At 35.7% G+C, this 23093-nt stretch overlaps 2 protein-coding genes across 7 annotated transcripts; both read right to left on the bottom strand.

The window, feature by feature from the left end:
* Positions 1-1440: 1440 nt before the first annotated feature.
* LOC141643443 (plant intracellular Ras-group-related LRR protein 4-like) lies at positions 1441-5186 on the bottom strand. The gene is made up of 4 exons (XM_074452606.1): positions 3647-5186; positions 2551-3464; positions 2122-2310; positions 1441-1748 (listed from the first exon to the last, which is right to left on the bottom strand). The coding sequence occupies exons 1-3, from the start codon at positions 4293-4295 to the stop codon at positions 2170-2172; spliced, it is 1704 nt and encodes a 567-aa protein (XP_074308707.1). The 5' UTR covers positions 4296-5186; the 3' UTR covers positions 1441-1748; positions 2122-2169.
* A 2953-nt stretch (positions 5187-8139) lies between these two features.
* Positions 8140-22694, bottom strand: LOC141643433 (uncharacterized). Of its 6 annotated transcripts, none has more exons than XM_074452592.1 (17): positions 22469-22624; positions 21217-21273; positions 21033-21123; positions 20016-20166; positions 19457-19637; positions 18963-19121; positions 18764-18863; positions 18440-18623; positions 14438-14539; positions 13814-14140; positions 13117-13200; positions 12883-13041; positions 12503-12586; positions 12134-12271; positions 10009-10124; positions 8983-9146; positions 8140-8592 (listed from the first exon to the last, which is right to left on the bottom strand). In XM_074452592.1, the coding sequence occupies exons 2-17, from the start codon at positions 21254-21256 to the stop codon at positions 8486-8488; spliced, it is 2187 nt and encodes a 728-aa protein (XP_074308693.1). In that variant the 5' UTR covers positions 21257-21273; positions 22469-22624; the 3' UTR covers positions 8140-8485. The 6 variants fall into 6 exon arrangements, with proteins under 6 accessions (XP_074308693.1, XP_074308691.1, XP_074308690.1 ...); XM_074452591.1 differs by lacking the exon at positions 8140-8592 and adding an exon at positions 8687-8871 and having other exon boundaries at positions 22469-22575; XM_074452590.1 differs by having other exon boundaries at positions 18764-19121; positions 22555-22694.
* Positions 22695-23093: the final 399 nt, after the last annotated feature.

Below are 23093 nucleotides of genomic sequence, written 5' to 3'. Positions count from 1 at the left end.
TAATAAGTAGTCAAATAAATTGGTAAATGGCAAAATATAGGGTAGAAGCGAAAACAGGGCATAAGATCATTAACAGGGACGTAGTAAACTCTTCCTAGTTTTGGATGAAATTCGGCCAATTTGTAATAGCTTTAATTCAATTTCATGGAAAGTTTAATCGTGGGTAAGATTGAGCGGTTTACGCCTACTTTGTTACCTCCTTACATTAGAAACTTGGTTGAATTTGATTTTCGTAATACTATAAGGTAAACCCGAGTTGAGGTTTAAGGAAAAAGGACCAAAAAGAAATGCAGTGGACCTGGTTGTAACATGATGGGTTCTTTAGTAAAGTATATCTACAATGATAGGATTATTAATAATCAAAAAAATAAGAGAAGCAAGAGCATAGTTTGAGCAGCCATTATTGAGTAATCCAACAAATGTTAGCTTCCTTCCACCTCGGTTTCCTTTCATATAACACAAATTCTCATTGAAGACATGACATATCCGTCACAAGCTGAAGACGGATACCATTTTACCTCACAATGTACCCACTTTTTCTCTCTCTGCAACACTATTCATGTGGTCCCCTTTCTCCACTAACCCATTTTGTTACCATTTTATCTCACAAAATATCCGTCACAAATGGTAACCCGTCACAAGGGAGACCAATTGTTCATATAATTAGTGCCTAATTATTGCCTTATCTCTTTTTCTCATCTTCACATCTACTTTCTCACAACTTGTCCAACCCTTTATGCATCCCAAAAAAATTCTTATTTAAAAACATAAAATGGGTCAAATTGATAGTTTATACGAGGATTGACAAAAAATTTGTCTCATCTATCTATCTATAGGGGTAATAATTAACCCGTGACTGTCTTAAGAAACACTAGTTGTTCAATTTACTTGAACTTTAGCTAATAAATCCGCAAGAGAGCTCTCCTTTGTAAAATCAAACATTTACCTCCACTAGAAATTAAACTAATGATTTTCACCGAGTTAATTCTTTAACAATTGATCCAAGTGCTTAGAAAATTAAAAAAAAAAACATGGAGAAACTAGTTTGTTTGGGGTTGTACTCTGATAACCTGTTTCTTCCGCGGAACCTATAGTCAGTCCATCTCAAGTTCGAGCAAGTCAGGAAATGAGTCATTTAAGCTACTTTCATTCATTCACTGAATGAATGCTCAACTTAAGACTTGTAGGCTTGTACTTGTTGGATCGAGTCAGCTTTTATCAGCATCAAGTTTCTAAAAGAACAATGCCAATATTAAGTCGAAACGAGTCATTATCAACTTGGGAAGATAGGAGGATACAAGTAAAACGTGATCAGATGATGTTGTCGGTAACAGTTGTCCAAACTTTGTGAACTTAATAAAAGTAACAGTAATGATCACAGTATTCATTAATAGCAAAGGGCAACCATATTAACTGACCAAATCAAAATGCCAGCACAAATGAAGAAACATGAAAGGGATTCATTCATACAATTGAATTCAATTGATATATGCTTACAACTCTATCGCTTTCGGTTTCTCATGCCGCACAACAACTTTACAATCTCATCTACTCCACAGATAATAGAATTGAATTAAAAGAGTAAAAACCACAGTACAAAGAAAAATCTATCAAGGAGAGACATAACCACGTTAAGAACAACCTTACCCACACTGTGTTAGGCTGCCATGGATGACGGATCGATTCCACTTGTCGATTCTTCAGAGTTTGACTTCCCATGTGACTGACTCAACACCACCTCACTTTCCCTGCCCATCACCAAACATAACAAACAACATTAGCTTCCCATCTACATTATTGTCAGTTTGTCACTAGCATAGCTGCATAACCCATTACCGGATCTATGGACACCGGAAAACACAAAATTCTCTACATTTCGTCCAATTTTATGCTAGAAAACATTTTTTTCTGGGCCTGCTCACTGTGTTTTTGTCGCTAATGCACGTAAATGTTCCTTTTCAACTTTTGTATGATGATTTGAGCATGAATGTGTATAAAGTGTATTGTCCTCGAATCAGTTTTAGTTCAAAGGTTGATGGATTTATGTTGGAAACGGGAAGCGCTAAGGAAGTCTTACAAGCACTGAACGTTCAAAGGACAATAAGAAAAGGATTTACATACCTCGAGTTAAAGATGAGCAATCTGCCCTTTTGTCTAACATGATAATGTCTAAACATAATCCACGCCACTGCGCTTTCTTTTGTTTGACTGTAAAAAGCAGCATATCTGTGACCAGGTCTTCTTCTCTTTAGTAGGTTGTGATTTAACATCCCTGTTAGCAACAAGATCAGCCATGTACTGAACAACAGCCTGCATGGATGCAACAAACAAAAGGTTATTAGCTTAACACATGGCAACAACCATACTGAACAATCGTAAGCCTTGTATGAGACGGTTTCACATGTGACAACAACCTAAGCCCTCATGTCTCTTTAATTTAATTAATGGAGGTTAATGGGTTGGTCTCGCCTATGAGATCGTTCCATATAAGTTTTAAGTTTGAGTGCTTCAACAAATATCAGAGAAAAATTAATGAAGTTAAACACACACCTGCGCACCCCTTTCAGCAATCTCCCTTGGTGGCACCTCCAAAGGATTTTGATCAACATAGAGTGTAGTCAAGCGTGACAACGAACGGAAAGAATCAGGGAGGACCCGTATTTGGTTATTGCTGATATCAAGAACTTCAAGCGACTCAAGGTTCCCGATTGATCTTGGAAGAAATCTCAAGTCAGCAAAGTTGTTACTTACATTCAGCTTCACAAGAGTTGCGGCAAAACACAAGCTTTCAGGTACTGCCTCAAGCTCGTTGAAGCTCGCATCAAGTTCCCTCAGCTTTGTCAGAGAAGACATCGTAGTAGGAAGCTGTCTTATATTATTGTACCTCACAGAAAGAATTTCTAGTGTCTCTATCTTTCCCACGGCCTCGGGCAGGGCTTTAAGACGATTATAGTCGACATGTAGCTCTTGAAGGGAAGTGCATTGCCCGATTGTGTGTGGGAGCTCATCAAGATTATTAGTCTCCACATGCAATTTCTGGAGGCTAACCAAAGACCCAATTGAATCAGGGAGCGAAGATAAACTATTTGAACTCAAGTCGAGCACCTCAAGACGAATCAACCTGCCAATACTAGGAGGGAGCTTGACCAAGTTGTTACCCCTAAGGTCAAGAAAAACTAGATTCAATAGTTCACCAATGGACTCCGGAAGCTCATTGATTCTGTTGGCATGTAAATCCAATTTAGACAGCGAGGAAAGACCTCCAAGGGTGACAGGCAAAGCAACAATCCGATTCTCTGACAGATCAAGAGAGGTCAAATTCGATAGCTTCCCTATTGAATCAGGCAACCAATCGACTTGATCCGACAACTTGCCACATAGATTGATCTCCTTAGTCCCTTTTTTCGCAGATACTTCAATCAAACTTGCCAACTTAATCAAACTAACTTTCTCACCATCTTGAGCTACAATGCAAATACAATAATAAATCTAATCAATATACATTCCTTTTCAAGAAACCCAATATTTCTAAAACAGCACAAAAGCATCAATTTCAATCTAATGTATAGATACACAAATAAAGAAACGACTACAAAATCACATTTAACAATCATAATACTAATCGAGGAAGACGAGATCTCGTTACCAGAGGTCTTAAGAGTGGAATCCTGAATCTGAGGAGCAATAACAGAAGTAGTGCTAAACCCATCAAGATGCAAACCAGCCTTAGATTTCATAACATAACTATCATCCCTAGTAAACATCTCATTCTTCTTCAAACCCTCCTTCTCCAAATAAGAACTCGTCGAAGCGCCATTAACTCCGCCACCAACACCACCACCAATACCACCAACACCAAATCCCCTCGACCCGGTTCCAGAACCCATACCAGTCTCCCTCCCCACATACCCAGACTTCCCAAAACCACTCCCACCCCCACTACCAGGCGAAACACACTGAGAAGCTCTCTGAATCAATTCATCAAACAGTAGGTGTGCATTCTCAAGATCAAGAAGTCTAACTGCTTCCCTCTTTTGTTCTTTACTTTGAAAATGTACTAATGCTTTCTGCATCTCCAAATACACAAAGAACAATTCTTCAGGAATTCCTTTTCCTTTAGTTTGCTTATTAATGGCTTCCAACTTCAATTGATCCTCTTTCTCAACATTTATTATAAGCGTTTTCGCCGCCACAACCTCCTCAATTTCCGGCCTCTCCGGTAACAATCTAAGCATCTTCATTATATCCTCCACCACACCTTCCACCGTCTTCGCCGCCTCCGTAAATTTCTCCATTATATTATTCCCAAATTACCCTTCTACAGATCAACCCACACAATGCCGCCACCAAAACTAATTTTCTTGCTGAATTACACCCATATAAGAAAAAATGCAAGAATTTGAAAAATAAACAAAACCCAGTTGAGATTAAGAAAATTTAAGAAATGGGTAGTAATTAATTTCTAAAATCTGAAACTTTTTGTATTTTTTCTTTCAGTTTAAAACTAGTTTTCTTGCAGAATTATTACACCCATATAAGAAAAAATGAAAGAATTTGAAAAATGAAAGAAACCCAGTTGAGATTAAGATAAATGAAGAACTGGGTAGTAATTAATTTCTAAGATTTGAAATTTTTTGTGTTTTTTTTTTTCCAGTTTAAAACTAGTTTTATTGCAGAATTACACCCAAATAAGAAAACTGAAAAATTGCAGAAATTAGAAAACGGAAGAAAACCCAGTTGAGATTAAGATAAATGAAGTAATGGGTAGTGATTAATTCTAGAATCTGAGTGAAGACAAAAGAAAATTGGATTATTATCTGTTTTTGAGCTGCTGCTGCAAGAATAATACTACTGTTTTTGTTTTGTTATTATACTATTATTATTATTATTATTATTATTATTATTATTATTATTATTGTTGTTATAGAAGGTTCAAGAATTAAAAGGAAGGAAAAAAAATCTAGAAAGAAGAATAAAAAGTGCAGAAATTTGAGTTGAAGATTTGAGAGTTAGAGATACAGGGAGGTTTGAGATTGAGGATGAATTTGCAGAAAATAAATTGTTTTTTTTTTTCTTTGTGTGTGAGTGTGTGTATATAATGGATAATTAGTTTTGGGTTGGATATTATTAGGTGAAAAAATGAGGAAAATAACGTGAACAGTGAACACGTCGGAGGAGTTATGTATGCCCGTCACTAATCACAGTGACAGCTCTTTTACAGGTGGTTCTCCCATGGATTTGTGATTACCATTTCGTCCCTAGTTTTTAATTGGTAGTTCAGAGTATATATGGATTAGTAGTATAATTTAATACGATTTGGATTCTCATTATTTCCTCAATAGAAATGGACCTTTATTTTTTATAAAAGGTCCAGATTATATCTTGTGATGATCCAATGCTTGTAATCGTTTTATAAAAACAAAGTTTTATAAGATGAAGACAGAAAATATATTAAAATATGGGTGTATTAGAGAGAAAATGGAAAAAAAAGAAATAAAAAATTCAATTTAATATACTCTTATGTCAGTAATATGGAATTGTGATGCAGTAGAGTATTCCTTGAAACATGGTGAAATTAATGTTTAAGTGTGTTTTTCGTACAAGAAATATAAGAAAATTTAATAAAGATGGGCAAACATAGATTGAATGTAAAACCACAAAAATGCATTAGGGGACGGACAATTGATTATTTGGAATGCAAGTGGATTGTCCCAAAATGAATAGTTTAATTTGTGTAGTTTAATCAGTTAGTTTCTCTTAAGTTGAAGTATCGTTTTAACATTAACGGGTAGAGTATTATACCACTTGAGTATATAAGACATTTGTCCCCGGATGTCATTCGTCTCTTAACACTTGACCTGTTTTAAGTTAAAACGGTACATCCATATTTGTTCTCAATAAAAAAGTAAGAATTTTATTCTGAATCGATGGAAGTGTTCTATTGTGATTTAAAGATAGAAGCGTAGATGCACTTGTTCAACTCGCTTAAACTCAACTTTATATAATTTTGAAAAGAATGAAATAATATAAACGAAATACTTAAATACATTATTAAAAAATAGTGATGGTTATGCTTTTAAAATATGTTAGTGATAATTACTTGGCCAAATAATGACCCAAATTAGATCAATTAAGCCTAAAGTGTAATATTAATCTGACAAAAGCTAAATACGATATGCAAGTAGCCTTAACTAAATAAATTTACTTGATCATCAACTCTATTATGTGAACTTTCAATTGTTAGTTCTCATTGAATTGTACTCGTACAATATTTGGGATTAGACTTGGGTCCTTCATTCTCTGTTTGACTCAGCTGAGCCCGTTAATAAACAAACGAAAAATGGTAGCACGGGCCGATTCAAGGCCAGGCTTGGCATTGTTCGACCTTTGCCATACGTCGATTTAGAGCTAGGGTTGCTTAGACTGGCTTGTGCAGATTAACTCTACCCAAACCAAGTCTTCTCTGAATATTTGATTGATTTTTGAAAAACAACTCGCAATAAACTACAAGAATTCATAAGAGTTATAGGTGAATTGGATAATTATTCAAGTGACTAATGTATTTTTCTGTTCTTTGTATGAAGAATTTTTAATTATGAAAGCGTTCACGATTTTTAACGTATATTATGATTGAGCTTTTTACTGTTTTATAAAATCATTGTCATTGAAAATGTTGCATGATCATTTTTTTTAATTATATTTATAATTTTATACTCCGTATAAAGTAAGGATTATCAAGTAAGTTAACGAATTTAGTGTAGTAAGCTTTTCAAGGCACGGCAAAGGAAAAAAAATGGAGGAAAGTAGTGTGTGAGTAGAGTATGTGAGCATGAATGCATGATACAAAAAAAAAGTAGAAAGTATCACGAGGATTATGAGCTCAAGCCCACCCATGTATGCGTAAGCAGCCAGCTGGCGTGGACCTACATTTCATCTCATATAGACATCACCTAGTCCACATCATCCGTATTAAGCTTAAAAGGAGTCAAATATTACCCCTAGATGGATATATAAGATAAACTTTTTACCTTTTGTAATACACTATGCTTTTATTCTATTTATCCACGTAGATATATTTGACCCGTCTTTAACTTAAGATGAATAATCGGTCATTTGTAATGGAATATTTCCATTTTTCTCGACAACTTAGATTACCTGTGCCAGTTCACATTTTGAGACTGATAATTCATTGTTTTACATATTTTAGAATGATTGATCTTGTGGATCATTGATACTAGTATAATTGTGGCAAAATACTGAATCTTCTAGAGCCCTTTAAATATGAGCTTTCGTCTGTTTGTTTTACACCCTCGTTGTTTCTACAGTGCGTATTTAAGTAGAATTATGCGCCTGCCTATCTAATTAAAGAGTCCGTCTCACATTAAAATAATGTGATACATTAACAAATTAGTCACTAATAATAGAAATAAAATGGAATTATTATATCAGAGGTCCTCATGATAAAATTATCATGAGACCGTCTCATATGAGAATTAGTACGAGTTTAAATGTAAAAGTATGTAATTAATACTAACAAATAAAGTGATAATGGATTAAGATCAATGATATAATAATCAAACTCATGCATCCATCACTAGTCGTAGTCACTACTCTTGGCGCCTCACAAAGTCTCAACACAACTATACAAGTTTACCATTAAGCAATACTGTGGAGCTCTTTTCAAAGTGTCCAGATTTTGAATGGAATTCAAACAACTTACCAAACGAAGCCTTTCGTAGTGACTTCATACCATGGGCAATTCCGCAATTGGGCATTATAACCTACTCCATAGACTTATTTTCTCTTTCGCCGAGTAACTAAGACGATAAAGTAGGTATAATCCCTTTACTTGTTTCCTTATACTCCCTCCGTCCCACTCAATAGTTTACACTTTCTTTATTTTTCTCTCACAAAATAAAGAAGTGTAAATTATTCACTGGGACGAGGAGGATATCTCTTAATTTCAATCCTTGTAAGATATAAACCAAACGCCCACAAGTGATTTACAATTTAACATATTTCTTGTCCCTAATTTTATAGACTTTAATCCCATCAATCGACAATTTTATCTCTACATACAAGAGCTTCAAGAACTCTTGTTGAAAGTGTAGAGAACTTTCCGTAAGGTAATGCCATCAATGTCGGATCAAAGATCAAACCCACAAAGACGGGAGATGATCCATTCGACAATTCCAAAAACTTCATGAAAGTAACCCTAATCCAAATGACATTAAGGCTAACTCAATGGTCTTTAAACTAATTGACAGTAGGACTAGCTCACATGTGGCCAAAATATATCAGCGAGCTCTTCAACAAATTGAACATTCGAATTAACCTAGTTTCTACACCAACTACCATGCACAAGGGGAGTATTTACATCACCTATTATACGCTAACCTTGTACAAGTACCCGTAATCGTCATCAACGTGAATGTGTTAGGGGAGTAGCAAAAATCTCCAGTTGAGTCGAACAAGAATCGCACAATTACTTCTTCACATAGCTTCGTCGAGGTCCTCTTCTAAGCCTTTTATGGGGACGGGGCTCAACATCATCCTTGGTGGTGTAGTTTGGATCATCCTCGGTACTCTTACCTGAAAGAGGAGGGGAGCATGAAATCTAGTCACATACAACTAGCGTGACAGTGGATTTTTAAGTTAAAACTTTCTAGGACCATCAACGCTCCAAGTTTTTACATCCTAGCTAGAGAGATGTTAGTTGGAACACTATTTCATGCCTTACGCAGTTACGCTGCAAGGGTAAATAGTAACTGGGAACGCACCATGTAAGCATTATTCGCATGTCTTTTCGCATGTTAGGTTGGAGGACCATGCTCCCAATAACACTCTTCCAATGACTAACGTATGTACTCCCTCCATGCCATTTTATTATAGTACAGTATTAGTGTATGCAAATTTGAAATACACCCAGTGTATGCACAGTATATCAGCTCTCATAGTAAATATGTCACGATAAGTGAATACCTTCTGATACAGGACTGTCGTTGCCAATCTGAATACTCTCTTTGTCGTCAGACGCCATGCCATAACTGTAACCTGATCTCTTTGTTCCTATTGTGACTATCCCACGATCAGGCTTTAGTTCAGGCATCTCACATTTCCCATTGAAAGGCTTCATGTAGCAAAACCTGTCAATCAAACAAAAAAAGGGAAAAGAGCAGCACCAAACAAGTTAAAAAAGATGTTTAATTCTTACAGAATACCTTACATTATTCAACGTAGCCAAAGATTCACTATTCTTTGGCCCTGGAATATTGCATAAGAAAATAAGTTAAGTACACCAAGTCGCCAACCCTTATGACGGAGCCAAAGATTCACTATTACTGTCTGTTCTTTTTGAACTGATCAATGTAACATTCAACGCTGTCAAATAGTAAGGTTGCATGTATCCAACCCTTTATGACGGAAGCCTTTAGTCAATGGGGTTGCTGTACCACTGTACTCTGTAAATAGAAAGACGGTAAAAGAACTGTCTAGGGTAAAAAAAGGTTTTTCTTAAACCCTCAAGTCAGCAACATTGTTCAACTTATATCTTAGTCAAAAGTTATATTTGGAATTTTGGATGAATCATATATTGGTATTGCACAAATATAGCAGTGAAAAGACTATATATTCTAACTATCGAATTTCGACAGACAGCCTACGCCAATAGAGCCCCCAATATGTAGGATGCAATTTCATAGAAAGTCAACAATAATACGGATGAAAAATATAAAACATTAAGGTTTCAGGACTAGTCTATAAATGACAAGAAGAACATAGAATGCCAACAATTACACAGAATATGAGAGCATCAACATTCAGGAACATACATATAAGATTGAAAATATTTGCAGTGCTACAGACAAAACAGAAAATGCACACGTTTCTTCCCTCCTTTTGACACTACAAAAATTTAAGGGGCGAATAGTGGAAAACATATGCACCTTGTGATAAAAGGTTTAACATGCACATAAATTTGAATGCCAATAAGGATGTATTGGTAAATACCAGTCTTTTGGCAAGTATTTGCTGTCAAAATCAGCATTTAACATTCTCCACTTCCTGCACTTCTCACACTGCACCCATTCATTATCTGGCTTGTATCGGCGGGGTTTGCCTTTTTCCTGGACAAGAAAACCAAAAAATGTCTTTCAGAAAGTCTAGCAAAGTCCTTTCCTGTCTATGAATATCATCAATTTCTATAGTGTCTGTAGCGAAGCATATTGCATATTGCAGACTAATAGCTTTAATTAAAGCATGACAGTTGAGTTTGGAACCTTAACAAAAACGGCTCAACTGGATGGAAAAATTCGTGTCCAAACCTTTACCCCTTCACCGAGCCATTGTTTGAAAACACAGACCTAAACTCGTCATTGAAAACCCCCGAACTAAATCCACGTTTATATTGTTTTATCTATTGGAAAACCTTTACTTTATGAAGTATAAAAATTACTCTTTTCAGCCATAAGCAATTAGGGTCTTTTTTGCAAAATTTGTAGCAGCTTTAATTTGTACTAACAATTTCCTTGCACTAGCACAAGGCAATACAGTTTTCTTTTTACATATAAATTTATTTTTGTAAGAGTAAATTAACAATTACATCCACGCTTAATCCACTTTTTTATATTTACTCTCACGTCAATTTTTTTTTTAAAATTACACCCAAATTAATAGCCCAGGTTATATTTAGCACCCAACACCATTTTCAGGCCAAAAAAATTATGAAGGGACGATTTTGCCCCCACGTCTATTACTCTGCTTTTGCGACAGTTACTTCGCTTATGTCATCTCTTCAACCTAATTTTCCCTAAATATTTTCCTTAAACATTTCCTCCTAAAAATTCCCCCAAATCTCCGTCATAATCGTAACTTGAATTATTGAGCTCCTATATTTGAAAGATTGTTCATCCATCCCCAAATTTATGTAAGTTCTCCTTCTTTCTCTTTTTTCGTATTTGTTTGTAGTTTATATTCAAAAGATAAAAATAAAAAAAGGCAACCTAATTAGCAAGAACCTTAACAAATTTAAACAAAAACCTTAAATTGAACACAATGAACGAAAACAAAACAATGGAGATAGAGTTAGGATGAGGAACACAATGAATGAAATCAAATTGGGGAAGATGAGAGAGAAAGATTAAGAAGAGAATGAATGAGGAGAAAGAACAATCTAACTTATATGCTTAAAAAAAGGAGGAAGGGCAAAATCGTCATAAAATTACTTTTTTAACCCAAAAAAATTGAATTTTGACGAAAATATGGCCCTATTAATTAGAGTGTAATTTAAAAAAAAAATTGACGTGGATGTAAATTTAAAAAAGTGGATTAAGCGTGAGTGTAATTGATAATTTACTCTTTTGTAACTATGGTGTAATTATAGGTTGTGTTACTCCGACTCTCATGATCCGTGTCAGAGTGTCGGATATGGCTGTTGTGCGAAGTTTTCTATTTTAAGTGAAGTGTCGAAGTGTCGTGTCGGACACGACGAGTGTTAGACACGTGAGACGGGTGTCGGTGTAACATAGATAATAGGCAAATTTTATCGACATATAAGATTACAAGTCTTTAATATGATTACGTAGAAGTTGATTGCAAGGAAAAAACAATCAGATCAATCTCAAATTGGGTTTCATATTGAGTTTCAATATGAATTCCATTAGAATGTACTGTAGTAGATTAGATTTGGGTTGGGAAATTTTGGGTTTTACTGGGTTTATTTGAATCATAACAAACCCAATATCTATTGTCATCCATAGCTAGTACCATGGCCATGGCCTGGTGAAGAGTTGAGTTCAAATTGACAGTTGTACCTAATACCACATCAACCGCTCAAGGCTCGGTACAACAACATTGAATAAAACATACTCCATGTTGTTTTACGAGGCAGTTGCCTTTTCAATGAAACCGGAATCTCATACGGAGCACATGGATTAAAAAGACAGTCAAAGCTGAAAAACTGAATAAATACTCTCGAGAGTACCACATGACCACCTGAATTATGTGCAGAAAACTTGAAAAATACCAGAAGCATACGACTCTAACAATGAAGGAAACAGAACCACTGTAACAATTTCCACGTGAGATTTGGAGAGGCAACGAGAACTATGAACACAAGGGAAAATGGACAACATACCAGCTCTATCGCATCAAAAAATGTATCCCAGTATTCATCTGCCTTTTTTCCCAGCCATTCTTCAAGACAAGCATATACTTCACAATCCTGAAACCCTTGCTTGTTGCTATGAACCCAGACACCACCATTTCCATCATCCTATGTTCCATATGAAGTAAAGAACAATTTGTTAACATAAAAACTAGTAACCCCCATAATCAATGTTTCTAGAGGTAACATAGGAGACACTGGTTTTAAACAGCATCCGAAGAAGGTCGAAATAAGACTTTTAAATGAGAGTACATGAAACAGATTCAGCACTTATGCCCGTATAATAACAAAAACATGCCTACATTATTACCAACAGGAATTACTCGATAAAAAACCTACCATCAGTTCAGTAACATCAATAACGCCTATTACACCTCGGCCCATATCAGCACTGTGAATCATACCGCCCACTCGCTTGTAAGCCTGTGTAGAAATTATGAGAACCACATGTATTTGAACAAAAAGGAATGAACGAATGTTAAGCTCAAAAATATGTCTTGTGTTTTCGAAAAGTAGTACTACAAAAGTACAAATCTACAATATGAATTATGTTCACAACTATCACATGAACCTGATGACATTGCCCATCAAATTTCCAGCAATAATAAACTCAGTAAAAATGTAGACATCAACATAAAAAGGTTTTGGATGGTGATAAACATGATGAAACATTAACAATAATTAAAGAGAGACAGAGTGGAGAGTAGATTCGGGCTCACCTCGATTAGACGACCATGCCAATACAAAAATATTCCACTGTTTCCCTCATCCAAGTCGACTTGGCTACGACCAAGAGTAAGATGCACCGGCTTGCCCATTAAGACTTCATTTATCACATCGGTATTGTTTAAACATTTTGCTAAAGGGTGACTTTTAACCTGTTGGAAGGATAAATTTTTTATCAACACCAAGAACTTGAAGACAAAACAAGCAGAAGAAAACTTGAATGTTACCTGTGAGCCTTGAACATAGAGCTTCATTCTAGGTTCTGAAAATATGAGTTCTAAATAAGACCGCAGTGAATAGTCTAACGGAACCTGGATATGAAAGCAGTATTAGAAAATTAGCGATGAGTATTGACCATCATCAGTCACTAAAGACCTCTGAAACACCTAGAGAACGTGAATAGATACAATTAACATGTCGTTCTGAAACACCAAAAGAATTTAAATGTAACCACCTAAAGGGAAGACTGCAAATCATTTCAGGAGTAAATGACCAGAATACTACGACAGCGCAAGACTAATCTAGCAGACAATATTTGCAGTTAGCATCGCAGCATTAAATGATATAGGGTCCTCTCGTAAGCTATGGGCCCCTGCCACCTAGGCTAAAAAGAACAAGCTACTCCATTTGTGCCTAAATATAGTAGGCTTAGAAAAGTTTGCATGCCCAAATATTTGTCGTCTGACAATTTCTGAGCATCTTGTAAGTTATCAGTTTAATCTTACCTAACAACTTTTACTTGTTTTGAATGCAGTTCACACCCTTCCCTTACGATTCATGTACCGTTAGTGATACTATCAATCACAGTTTTCTTGAATCTTGATCTATGTGAAAATCGCTAAAAGCCTAAAACTATACATCAATGAGTATGTCGTGGTAATAGTAAAGTAAAGGTGGCTAAAATGATACAAAAGTTCGTCTAACCTTTCGACTTGTCTGTCCAGGGCGCGTTCTAACACGTCTAGAACGAATGAGGATGTCACCTTGGTGAAAAGTACTTGCACCAGGAATGCCTGGTAACCATTCTAAACTGTAATCTGAGCCCCATTTATCCAGATTCCAAATATAGATCTGTGTTCCTGTTCTGTGTTGGAACAGGCCTGCTTTTTCACCAATAAGATACTCATTAAATGGTGAGAACTCCTTTATGGCTTCCAGGTTGTACTTTGCTAATGCATCGGACTGTACACTTGTATCAAATTCCATGCATTGTCCGTGTCTACGGTAGCTAACAATGGGTATCTCCAAGTTCTGTATCAGAGCAAGTATAATGGTGATTTTAGAAATTGTAAAAACAATATACCCTGAAGGCCTGAACAACAAGCCCCAGTTTTCACACAAATATCATCGAACATACTAAGAGAAACCTAAAGAGTCAGTTATGTCTATTAGTAAATATTATTGTAGATATTGTATATTATTGTATATCCTAGCGTGGAGCTTAGCTTGGTCGCCCCGTATGATCCGATAAAAGCATATAATTGAATTTCCAAACAAACAAAATTACAACAAACATGATGATTGAGGACTGAGGACTGAGGTAATTACATCTCTCCCTTCGTTTAGTGTTTGTGAAAGAAACGCAATAGAACGGGTCTGGGTTGTTTGCGTGAGCACCAGAGCATCTCTCCCAAGTCTCATTGATCCTGTCTGACAAATAAGATAAATCAATCATTTAGCCATACATGAAAGAGTTCAGGCCAGAAAGTTGAAACACCAATGACTATATGAGCAAGTGTCTCGATTCTGAAACAGACAGTAGTTAGTAAAAACAATATCCATAGGACCATATAGGCCATTGCACTACCATTTCATTGGTATTGCAGACTTTGGTAAAGAACCTCATAATCCATCTAGGGAGTATTCAATACTTCAATATTTCCCTTTTCGTTGTGTCAGATAAGAAACACCAAAACTCTTGATAATAGAAAAAATTACTAGTTTACTATAACGTTTTCGGCATTTATCTCTCAAAAACCCCACTTTCACTTTCTCAATCCATTCTTCATGTTAAATATAACATCAAAGGTGGAAATGTAAAGAAGATGATGATAACTAACAACTTCGAATCAAATGAAAAAAATGAAACGAAATCAGAAATTAACAACGATTTCAAATTTCAGTCTTTAAGAAGAATTATTTATTACCATAAAAACGACATAAAACTGGTGATTTAAGTAAGAAAAACGTTGAACGATAACTTTGCGCACCTGTATCCAATCAGGCGAATTTTTTACAAATCGTTTCTATCAATGAGATCTACGTCCTTCTATGTTACTCCGACACAGATACGAAGTATCGTATCCGATACGTATCGGAGTATCCGACACGTGATTTTGAATTTTAATAGATACGGGAATACGGTCAAAGGAGTATCTTGACTTTTTTTTAGACACGGATACGATACCTTTTATATATATATTTTTTATTATATTTGAGAAATAAATAAAAATATACTTTATACTATTTTTTTTGTTTTATACAAGTCTTGTTATAGAGTATACTACCCAAATCTCTCTCGATTAGAAAAAGAAAAACTATAAAATACTATACAATAGTAATTATTAAAATATTATCACCTTTTACAGCTGTGTATCATTAACCCAACTACCCACCCCCTGCCCCACACTTCCCTTTTAAAAAATAAATCCCTAATCTTTCTCCTTTTCCACGCACACCGCTCTCCCTCACACAAAGATCAAGATCAATCTCTTTCTCACACCAAAGATCAAGATCAAGATAAGATCCTTTCCATACATAAATATTAAAATATTACAGTTAAGTCTTGTTTTTCCATCAAAATTAAGATCAAGATGTTTCCATTGTCGTTGCCGTATCGTGTCAGTAATTGGCGTATCCGATACGTATCCCGTATCGTATCGATACGGAATACGCCACTCAACAGACGTGTCCGAGTATCGTAGACGTCCTTACCTAGGTAAAGACGGCAGATTTTTCAAGCCCCAACCACGGTTTGGACGTAAAACATCCACGTATGACCTAGGCAAGGACCTGGATGTTTCACGTTCAATCCATGATTGTGACGTGAAAAAGCCATGCCCTAACCTAGGTGGGGATGTACGTCTCGTCTAAACAAGCGGCTTGATAATAAAAGTTGCCCCAATCAGGCACCTGAGTGGCTGAGTGCAAAGTTATAGTCATTCAGAGTTTTTCACTCTTAATCACTAATTTCTAGTCATAAACAATTGTTGTTGTTGTTGTTGTTGTTAATTTCCGTATTCATTGCTAGTTTACTTTCAATTTCTTGAAAATACGTTGCCTTCTTTTTTTTCGTTTTCATTCGAAATTGTTAATGTTAATTTCTTCTTTATTTTCCTGTTAATTCCAACTTTTGATTGTTGTAATCAATGTTGTTAGGATCAGAATTCTACTTTGAATCGATGGGGAGGATAGGATCGAATCGCTAGAATCGGATCGTAGAATCGTAAGATTCTACAAATTCACTAAATTTAGTTTTTTATTTGGTAAAAATGTATAATTGAAGATCAAAACGCTTATATATACACACAAAATATTGATAATTATTATTTTAGTATCATTTCATGAATATGTTTATACAAATTACATGAAATTTGCGTTTTACGATGTCATTATATAAAAATATATTTTAATATGTTTACTATGTTTACTATGGAGTCGGATCGTAGGATCATAAGATTGTAGGATCGTATTATGATCCTACCTCTAGAAAATGTCAAATAAATAGGATGGTAAGATTCTACAAACGTGGCAGAATCGTAGGATCTGGGATCGGTCAAGCATTTTTGGATCGTAAAATCGTAGAATCATAGGATCGATCCAGGATTCTGATAACAATGGTTGTAATTACCCAATAGATCGAGAGAATGTAAAAGTGTAGGAAGGGTAAAGGTGGGAATATTATGAAAAAAGTCGATGATATTAGTAAAAAGCCGACGACGCATAGCACATCCCCAACTTTACTTGCTAACGACATGGTATCAAATGTAGCCCCACCATTGTATCAAGCCCGCTTTATAGAGGGTTATAAGGTTATCAAGACCACATTTTGAAAAGATATCGGCGGCATTTATGGGCCGACAATCAAACTTAGACAGCAACATCTGATTCCTAAAGGAAGCCAATAAGCCATACTTAGTAATTAGTACCATGGTTGTTCCTTTGTGTCGGAAACACATTTTTTCTTTCCAAAAAAAAACAAAGGAAAAAAACTTGTAGTAGAAGAAAAAGAACTACATCTCAAGTTTGGACAGCAGGAGTTAACACAAAGGAAAAAAACTTGTAGTAGAAGAAAAACTTGTAGTAGAAGAAAAACTCATAACAGAGTACTTTGCCATTCCGATCATCCCTCCTGTTTATCCTCCACCCCTAGTATAAAAAAAAATGGAGGAAGTGGCAAATTACCCCCTTAAGTTTGATTGTATGTGCAATTGACCCCTTAAATTTTGATTGGAGTATTCCCTTAACTTTCCTTCTAAGTGCAATCAACTCCTAGCTTGTATTTCAATGACAATACTTTTAATGGAAAAAAAAAAAAATATCAGCATTTTTTAGTTTGGAAAAGTCATTTTTGCCCTCCTTTTTTGCATTCACTCCCAATGCATGTTTCTCTTTCGCTAAATCATCATTAGATCTAAACCTATTAGACATAATTTTACAAAAATATTCCACCAAAGATTAATTCTATACAATTGGCAAACAATGTAAAACAGATATAAAAGTAACTTGAGCAGTAAGACTTGTGACCACGTTTGATGAGATTGAAAAAAGGATCACACATTTAATTTCTTTGAAGGCTTTATCGCTTTTGCATCTAATTAATTTTGAGAAGGATTATTATAGGGTTGTTCTATTTGGCGAATCGGTTTTTTTTCCCCGGAATATACAACAAATAAAGAAGCCAAACGGTAAGGGATCGTAAGGATGGGTTTTTCGCTAGAGAAATAGAGAGTAATTGTGACATTTTATTAATAGTATTAGCAATAATTTTCTTTTTAGATTTATAAATGAGATATATAATCAAGTAGATTATGGATAGGAGTTGATTACACTTAGAAGTAAAGTTAAGGGGCTAATTTACTGCCATCAAAACTTAAGGGTGTCTATTGCACATACAACCAAACTTAAGGGGGTAATTTGCCACTTCCCCGCAAAAAACAATTAAGGAAAAAAAGAACTTTTAAACCTCACAGAAATCCAACTTCTTTTACCATTAATGATGTTCCTAAAATATCTTCACAATCCCGGGGTTACTTTATGTAGTGGATATTTATGAAAAGGTAACACATTACAGGCTCACACAGTAAAGATAGCTTGGTGGTGGAAAATTTGCTCAACCAAGTTGATAAATTGGAGAAAGATTGAATAGATAATTGGATTGCAATCAAACAAACACCATGATTTACCTTTTAATAAATTATGTAAGATCTGGTTCTTTAGTGCAGAGTGTGATTTAATAGAAAATAGTCTCTCCGGAATTAAAATAGGTTTGGAGAAAAGTAACATAAGCAAAAGACTGAGAAGAAAGGATAAGGTTTGCCGGTAAACTACCTTGAATCCAACACCAAACCTTCCAATACGATCAAGATCATCCTCATCTGGTTGCTTGTGCCCAAATGAAACCATTCTCAATATCTCTTTGTGGTTCATTCCTTCACCATCATCAACAATAGAAAGCATAGGAATCTCACTGGCAGATGTCTTGTCATATATAGTCTCAACAGCAATCTCCAGCCTGTACCATACATGTCCAATGATGTTATACATTGCACATAGAAGGACGTGTTGTGAAACCACAGATAATCAAGACTTATATTTCGAGATATGAGGTGAGAAGAAAAGGCGAAATAATGGCCAGAAAGAACAGCTGCCAACTGTGACGCCTTTGCATCTCTTGAGTTGTCAACAAGCTCTGCAATCGCACCAAAAATCCAACCAGAATGAGCCTGACCAAGAGTCTTCAGATAACTGGGGTCTGCACGGACGAAATTCCTCTCTGTAGACACATCTTTTACAGGAATAGGGATAGCACTGTTAACCGCTTCATAGCATTTGGAGATAGAGGAACAGGTACCCTTTTCATCTGAGTTGCTTCCTTTGACATGAGCATCCAACTCAAACGTCCTCACACCTTTTAAACATGACTTTAGAGGCACCATGTGTGATTGTGGAGATGAACTAGAGAAATTTACAGGCAATGGCTCCATTTCTGGCAATAAATTCATGGTCCTACCTGTAGAACCATGCACAACTATAAGAACCGTGTCTGCCTTCTGAGGATAAACAAATAAGAACCGTAGAATCTTCAGGTCAACTTCGCTATCCACAAACGATTGACACTAATGTCAAGAAGTTGGGAATACAGAAAAACACAGTGATGGAACAAAACGGAATTTATGAAAGACTTGTAAAAGGTAGCAACTATCAATGTGATGAAGATTGGCATGGATCTTTTAAGCCCACCCTGGCCTTGCCAAAACATAAGCATCATATAAGGACCAAAAGAAGTTCGATGTTATTGTAGACTTAACGATTGAATTTGTTTATGTTGAACATATGAAGACCCACCTGCTAATGCCTGTCTATCGTCTACAGAAGTGTCACATACTTCCTTTACTATCAATTCCTTTCGATCATATGCAACCACGGCATGAGGAAAAAGCAGGTCTTCATCTGACAGGCACAAACTTGATGATGGTTCAGAAGGTAATATGTACATCTTCAGTCCATTGAATTCCACTACTGCAACCTTTAAAGCAAACACCACAACATGTGTTACGATCATAAAATAACTCTGCATAACAAGTTTGTCAGCTCCTCTAGTTCTAGTATGTGTAGCTCTAAGAAAACAGTTGTACAAGAACATAAGTACAAGAACATAAGTACCAAACAAGATTACTGCTATTTTACACCTACATCAGTATAAGCATCAAGGCACTTGAATTAAAAGAAACTAATTGCATTCGAAATAGAAGTATCAAAGCATTAGTTGAAAGACACCACCTGCATTATAAGAATGTGTGTGTCCAAGATAGCTATGCATCGATATCCAGCAATAATAGAACTAAAACTGACACAACTTCAGACTAAAAATGGAAGAACCAAAGAACATATAGTAGATGTTTACTTTCTTGTAGTTGTAAAGAAAAGGCAGAAATGTATTCCATTCAAGTATCTGTCGTGAATTCTCAGGTTTGGGATATAGATTGAACTTTGGCAAATCATTAACGCCATTTAATGATTTCCTCTTCACTATATCAACAGCCCAACAAGGAGACCTGCATGTCAGAATGAAATATTATTACTAGATGCATATTAGTAAGTACACAAAGTCCAACATATGTCTGCATTTTTCCATAATAGTAAGTACATCGAGTACAAAATATGTCTGCATTTCTCCATAACAGTAAGTACACCGATTACAAAATATGTTGGCATTTCTGAAGGGAAGGCATTGAGGACAACAAAAACAGTATCGCGAACAGGCCGAACACCAAAAGAAGTCAAACAGCTGTTACCAAACGATGCATAATTTCTTAACCTTGTAAAGATATATGGTTAGGTGTAAGCTTGTAATGAATTGAGTATAGTCTAACAACAGCATTAAGATATGAAACCATTGACTGATCCTCAGGAAAAGCTTAACCTAATAAGGAGATGTATCAAAATATCAATGATTTTGATGAGCTGGTTGAACAAAGGCACTCATCCACAAAATTCATGAAGCACTCTTTCTCAAGTAAATGTAAGATTAGTCTTCTCCATTGGATACACACATGAGAATACGTGAGCTCATTTGGTTGAGTTCTGTTCAATGGATTGATATCCTAATCAGATCTATCATATTACCAATGACATTGATGAGCTGGTCAAACAGAGGCACGTCCACAAAATTCACAAAGCACTCTTTCTCAGATAATTGGAAGGCTAGACTTCAATACACGCATGAGACTATGAGAGAATAGGTGAGCTCGTGAAAAATATATGTAAGAAAAATTAAACAAGAACTGCAAGTTTGTGATGTTAGCCAGGATCTAACTTCAAAAGAAGCCCCATATGCTCATACTTGTGCTACAAAATACGGAAAGCCCTAGTTCACCCTATATGCTGAAAGTGTGAAACAGAGCATGAATAATATACATACAGTGGAATTGGTGGAGTTGGTGGATTCGGGCACTCTGTACGACATATTACTTTGGCATCTTTCATCAGCCTGTAGTAGCATGGTGAACCAGCTGCAATACCCCAAATCAAGTATGACAATGGATACCAATTAGTTCAAATTAAACAATCAAGTCATTTTGCTTGTAATTCTGGTAAATACTTACGTCTCTCAGAACCAGACTTGGAACGGGACTTGGAACCCATATATGCCTTTTTGAAACCTAGCAAAATGAACAACAGAGAAAGTCAGTGCAAAGATTCATATAATCCAGCCAAAAAACCTAAAGCGCTTTTATATAGAGCATGTTCTAGGGCGTTCGCAAACAGAAATACATTGCAATGCCAATAAATTTAATCAAACATAGAGCAAATACGACACCTTAAAAGCATTTCCTAGAACTATAAGTCCATTGCGAAAATCTTAATCCCAAAATCATAGAGGGGTTATAAATTTATTTCAAATAAATTATGTGGCGCACAAAATTTGAGAGTATTTCTATGAATCACTCTCCATCCCACAGAATCCTTGTGATTTGATTTTTCGCACAGCTTGGCTTAAGTACTAAAATTCTCTTCTTATCGTGTTTTCCACATATTAAGTGCACCTCACATCAGTTATCATTAAGGCAACAAGAAAGTAGATTTGCAAGTTAACGTGTGTCGGTTATTCCTAACCTTCCTAATATGCAACCGACTAATGCAATGCTTAGGGTAAAACAGTAATAATAATTGCATTGTACGTATTATTAATGAGCGAACAGACTGAATTATGAGCAATGCAGGTTCGTGTGCTTCCTAGCAACAACAAAACAAAAGCTTGACGCTTTGATGCAGTTGAAGAGTCACTGCTTATAATTGACACTTCATAGTATCGAAAAGAGCAAAGATGCTTAGCAATCCGCAATTCAACAGGAACTCAGCGGTCACAATTCCGAAAAAAAAGAAAGAAAAAAAAGTCCGTCTCACAATGTAGCAGCTAATCACCTTCCTGTGAGCCAAACCACAGATAAAAAAGATCCGAACAGTCGCAGATGACGAACCGCGATTTCCCTAAGATACTTAAAATCGCAATTAAAACTCGAAACTAACTCATGAAAAACTACACCAAAATTCTGTCGCATAATTCTTAAATCAATAGTTCAATACCTAAATCAATAAAGTATCGAACTTTCTCTCTTTACGCACAAATTTTCGAAGCGAAATGCGAACAATTACTCAAAATAATTAGCATAACAATTTCAAACTTGAATAAAATAATTTAATCAACTGAATAACAAACATAAACACACAAAAATGCGAAATTTAAACGATTAAAAGCGCAATTACAGCAAAAACAGCCGAAATTCAGTAAAGAAAATAACAAAAATAGAAGGCGTAACATAAACCCTAGAAAACAGAGAGAGGCGTGAATTTTACCAGAAAAGAGAGAGAAGCGTGTATAGTTCTAGAGAGATAAAGTGTAGAAGTCTAGAGAGAGAAAGTGTAGAGGGTGAGAGTGTTACGCTGTTACATGCAGAAATGCACAGTATGCAGAAGAAGCAAGTACAGTATGATGGATGGACGGATGGTTATACTATAAAAAGAAAACTCTAAAGAGAGTTAAGCAAGCTAACAAGACCGAAACGGAAAAAAAAATACTCGTAAGAATGTGGGAGGACCCGGAGGAGGCTTCATTGACAATGGTCCTCTATAAATTTGTTTTTTTGTGTATTTATTTTTGCCCCGGTATTAGGGGTTATTTACGGGTCCGATCCTCGGTCTATATTTGGCAAATAAATAAATCAGTTGGGTTGGGTGCGTGATACGAAGTAGTTTAGTTTGGACCGGGTGATGGTCGAGTGATTTCGAGTCTGATTATTTTCAGATGTGTTGTATTATACCCTTTTTCACGAGAAAAGGATTGTACATTAGATATACTACCTCACACTTAATGAGTTTTTGAGATTTTTTTTTTTTTTTTTTTGTTATTCTACGTAGTATGTGACACCCTTAAAATTAACGATAAATAAAGGCGTAAATTCTACAGAAAAACTGGTAGGAT

Source organism: Silene latifolia, chromosome 2 (genome assembly GCF_048544455.1).
Source record: "Silene latifolia isolate original U9 population chromosome 2, ASM4854445v1, whole genome shotgun sequence".
NCBI classification, from domain to species: domain Eukaryota; kingdom Viridiplantae; phylum Streptophyta; class Magnoliopsida; order Caryophyllales; family Caryophyllaceae; genus Silene; species Silene latifolia.
This window is presented reverse-complemented; position numbering and strand designations above follow the sequence as displayed.

What these genes read in the sequence shown, in the direction of transcription:
- LOC141643443 (XM_074452606.1), bottom strand. Translation starts at nt 4,295, where the DNA reads ATGGAGAAATTTACGGAGGCGGCGAAGACGGTGGAAGGTGTGGTGGAG. An exon ending in TTCCACTCTTAAGACCTCTG is followed by an intron (nt 3,465 to 3,646) that starts GTAACGAGATCT and finishes TTTGCATTGTAG; the next exon opens with CTCAAGATGGTGAGAAAGTT. An exon ending in TTGCTGAAAGGGGTGCGCAG is followed by an intron (nt 2,311 to 2,550) that starts GTGTGTGTTTAA and finishes GCATCCATGCAG; the next exon opens with GCTGTTGTTCAGTACATGGC.
- LOC141643433 (XM_074452588.1), bottom strand. Translation starts at nt 21,256, where the DNA reads ATGGGTTCCAAGTCCCGTTCCAAGTCTGGTTCTGAGAGAC. An exon ending in GGCATGGTCGTCTAATCGAG is followed by an intron (nt 12,587 to 12,882) that starts GTGAGCCCGAAT and finishes ATTTCTACACAG; the next exon opens with GCTTACAAGCGAGTGGGCGG. An exon ending in CGACAGTCCTGTATCAGAAG is followed by an intron (nt 8,872 to 8,982) that starts GTATTCACTTAT and finishes AATGGCATGGAG; the next exon opens with GGAGTACATACGTTAGTCAT.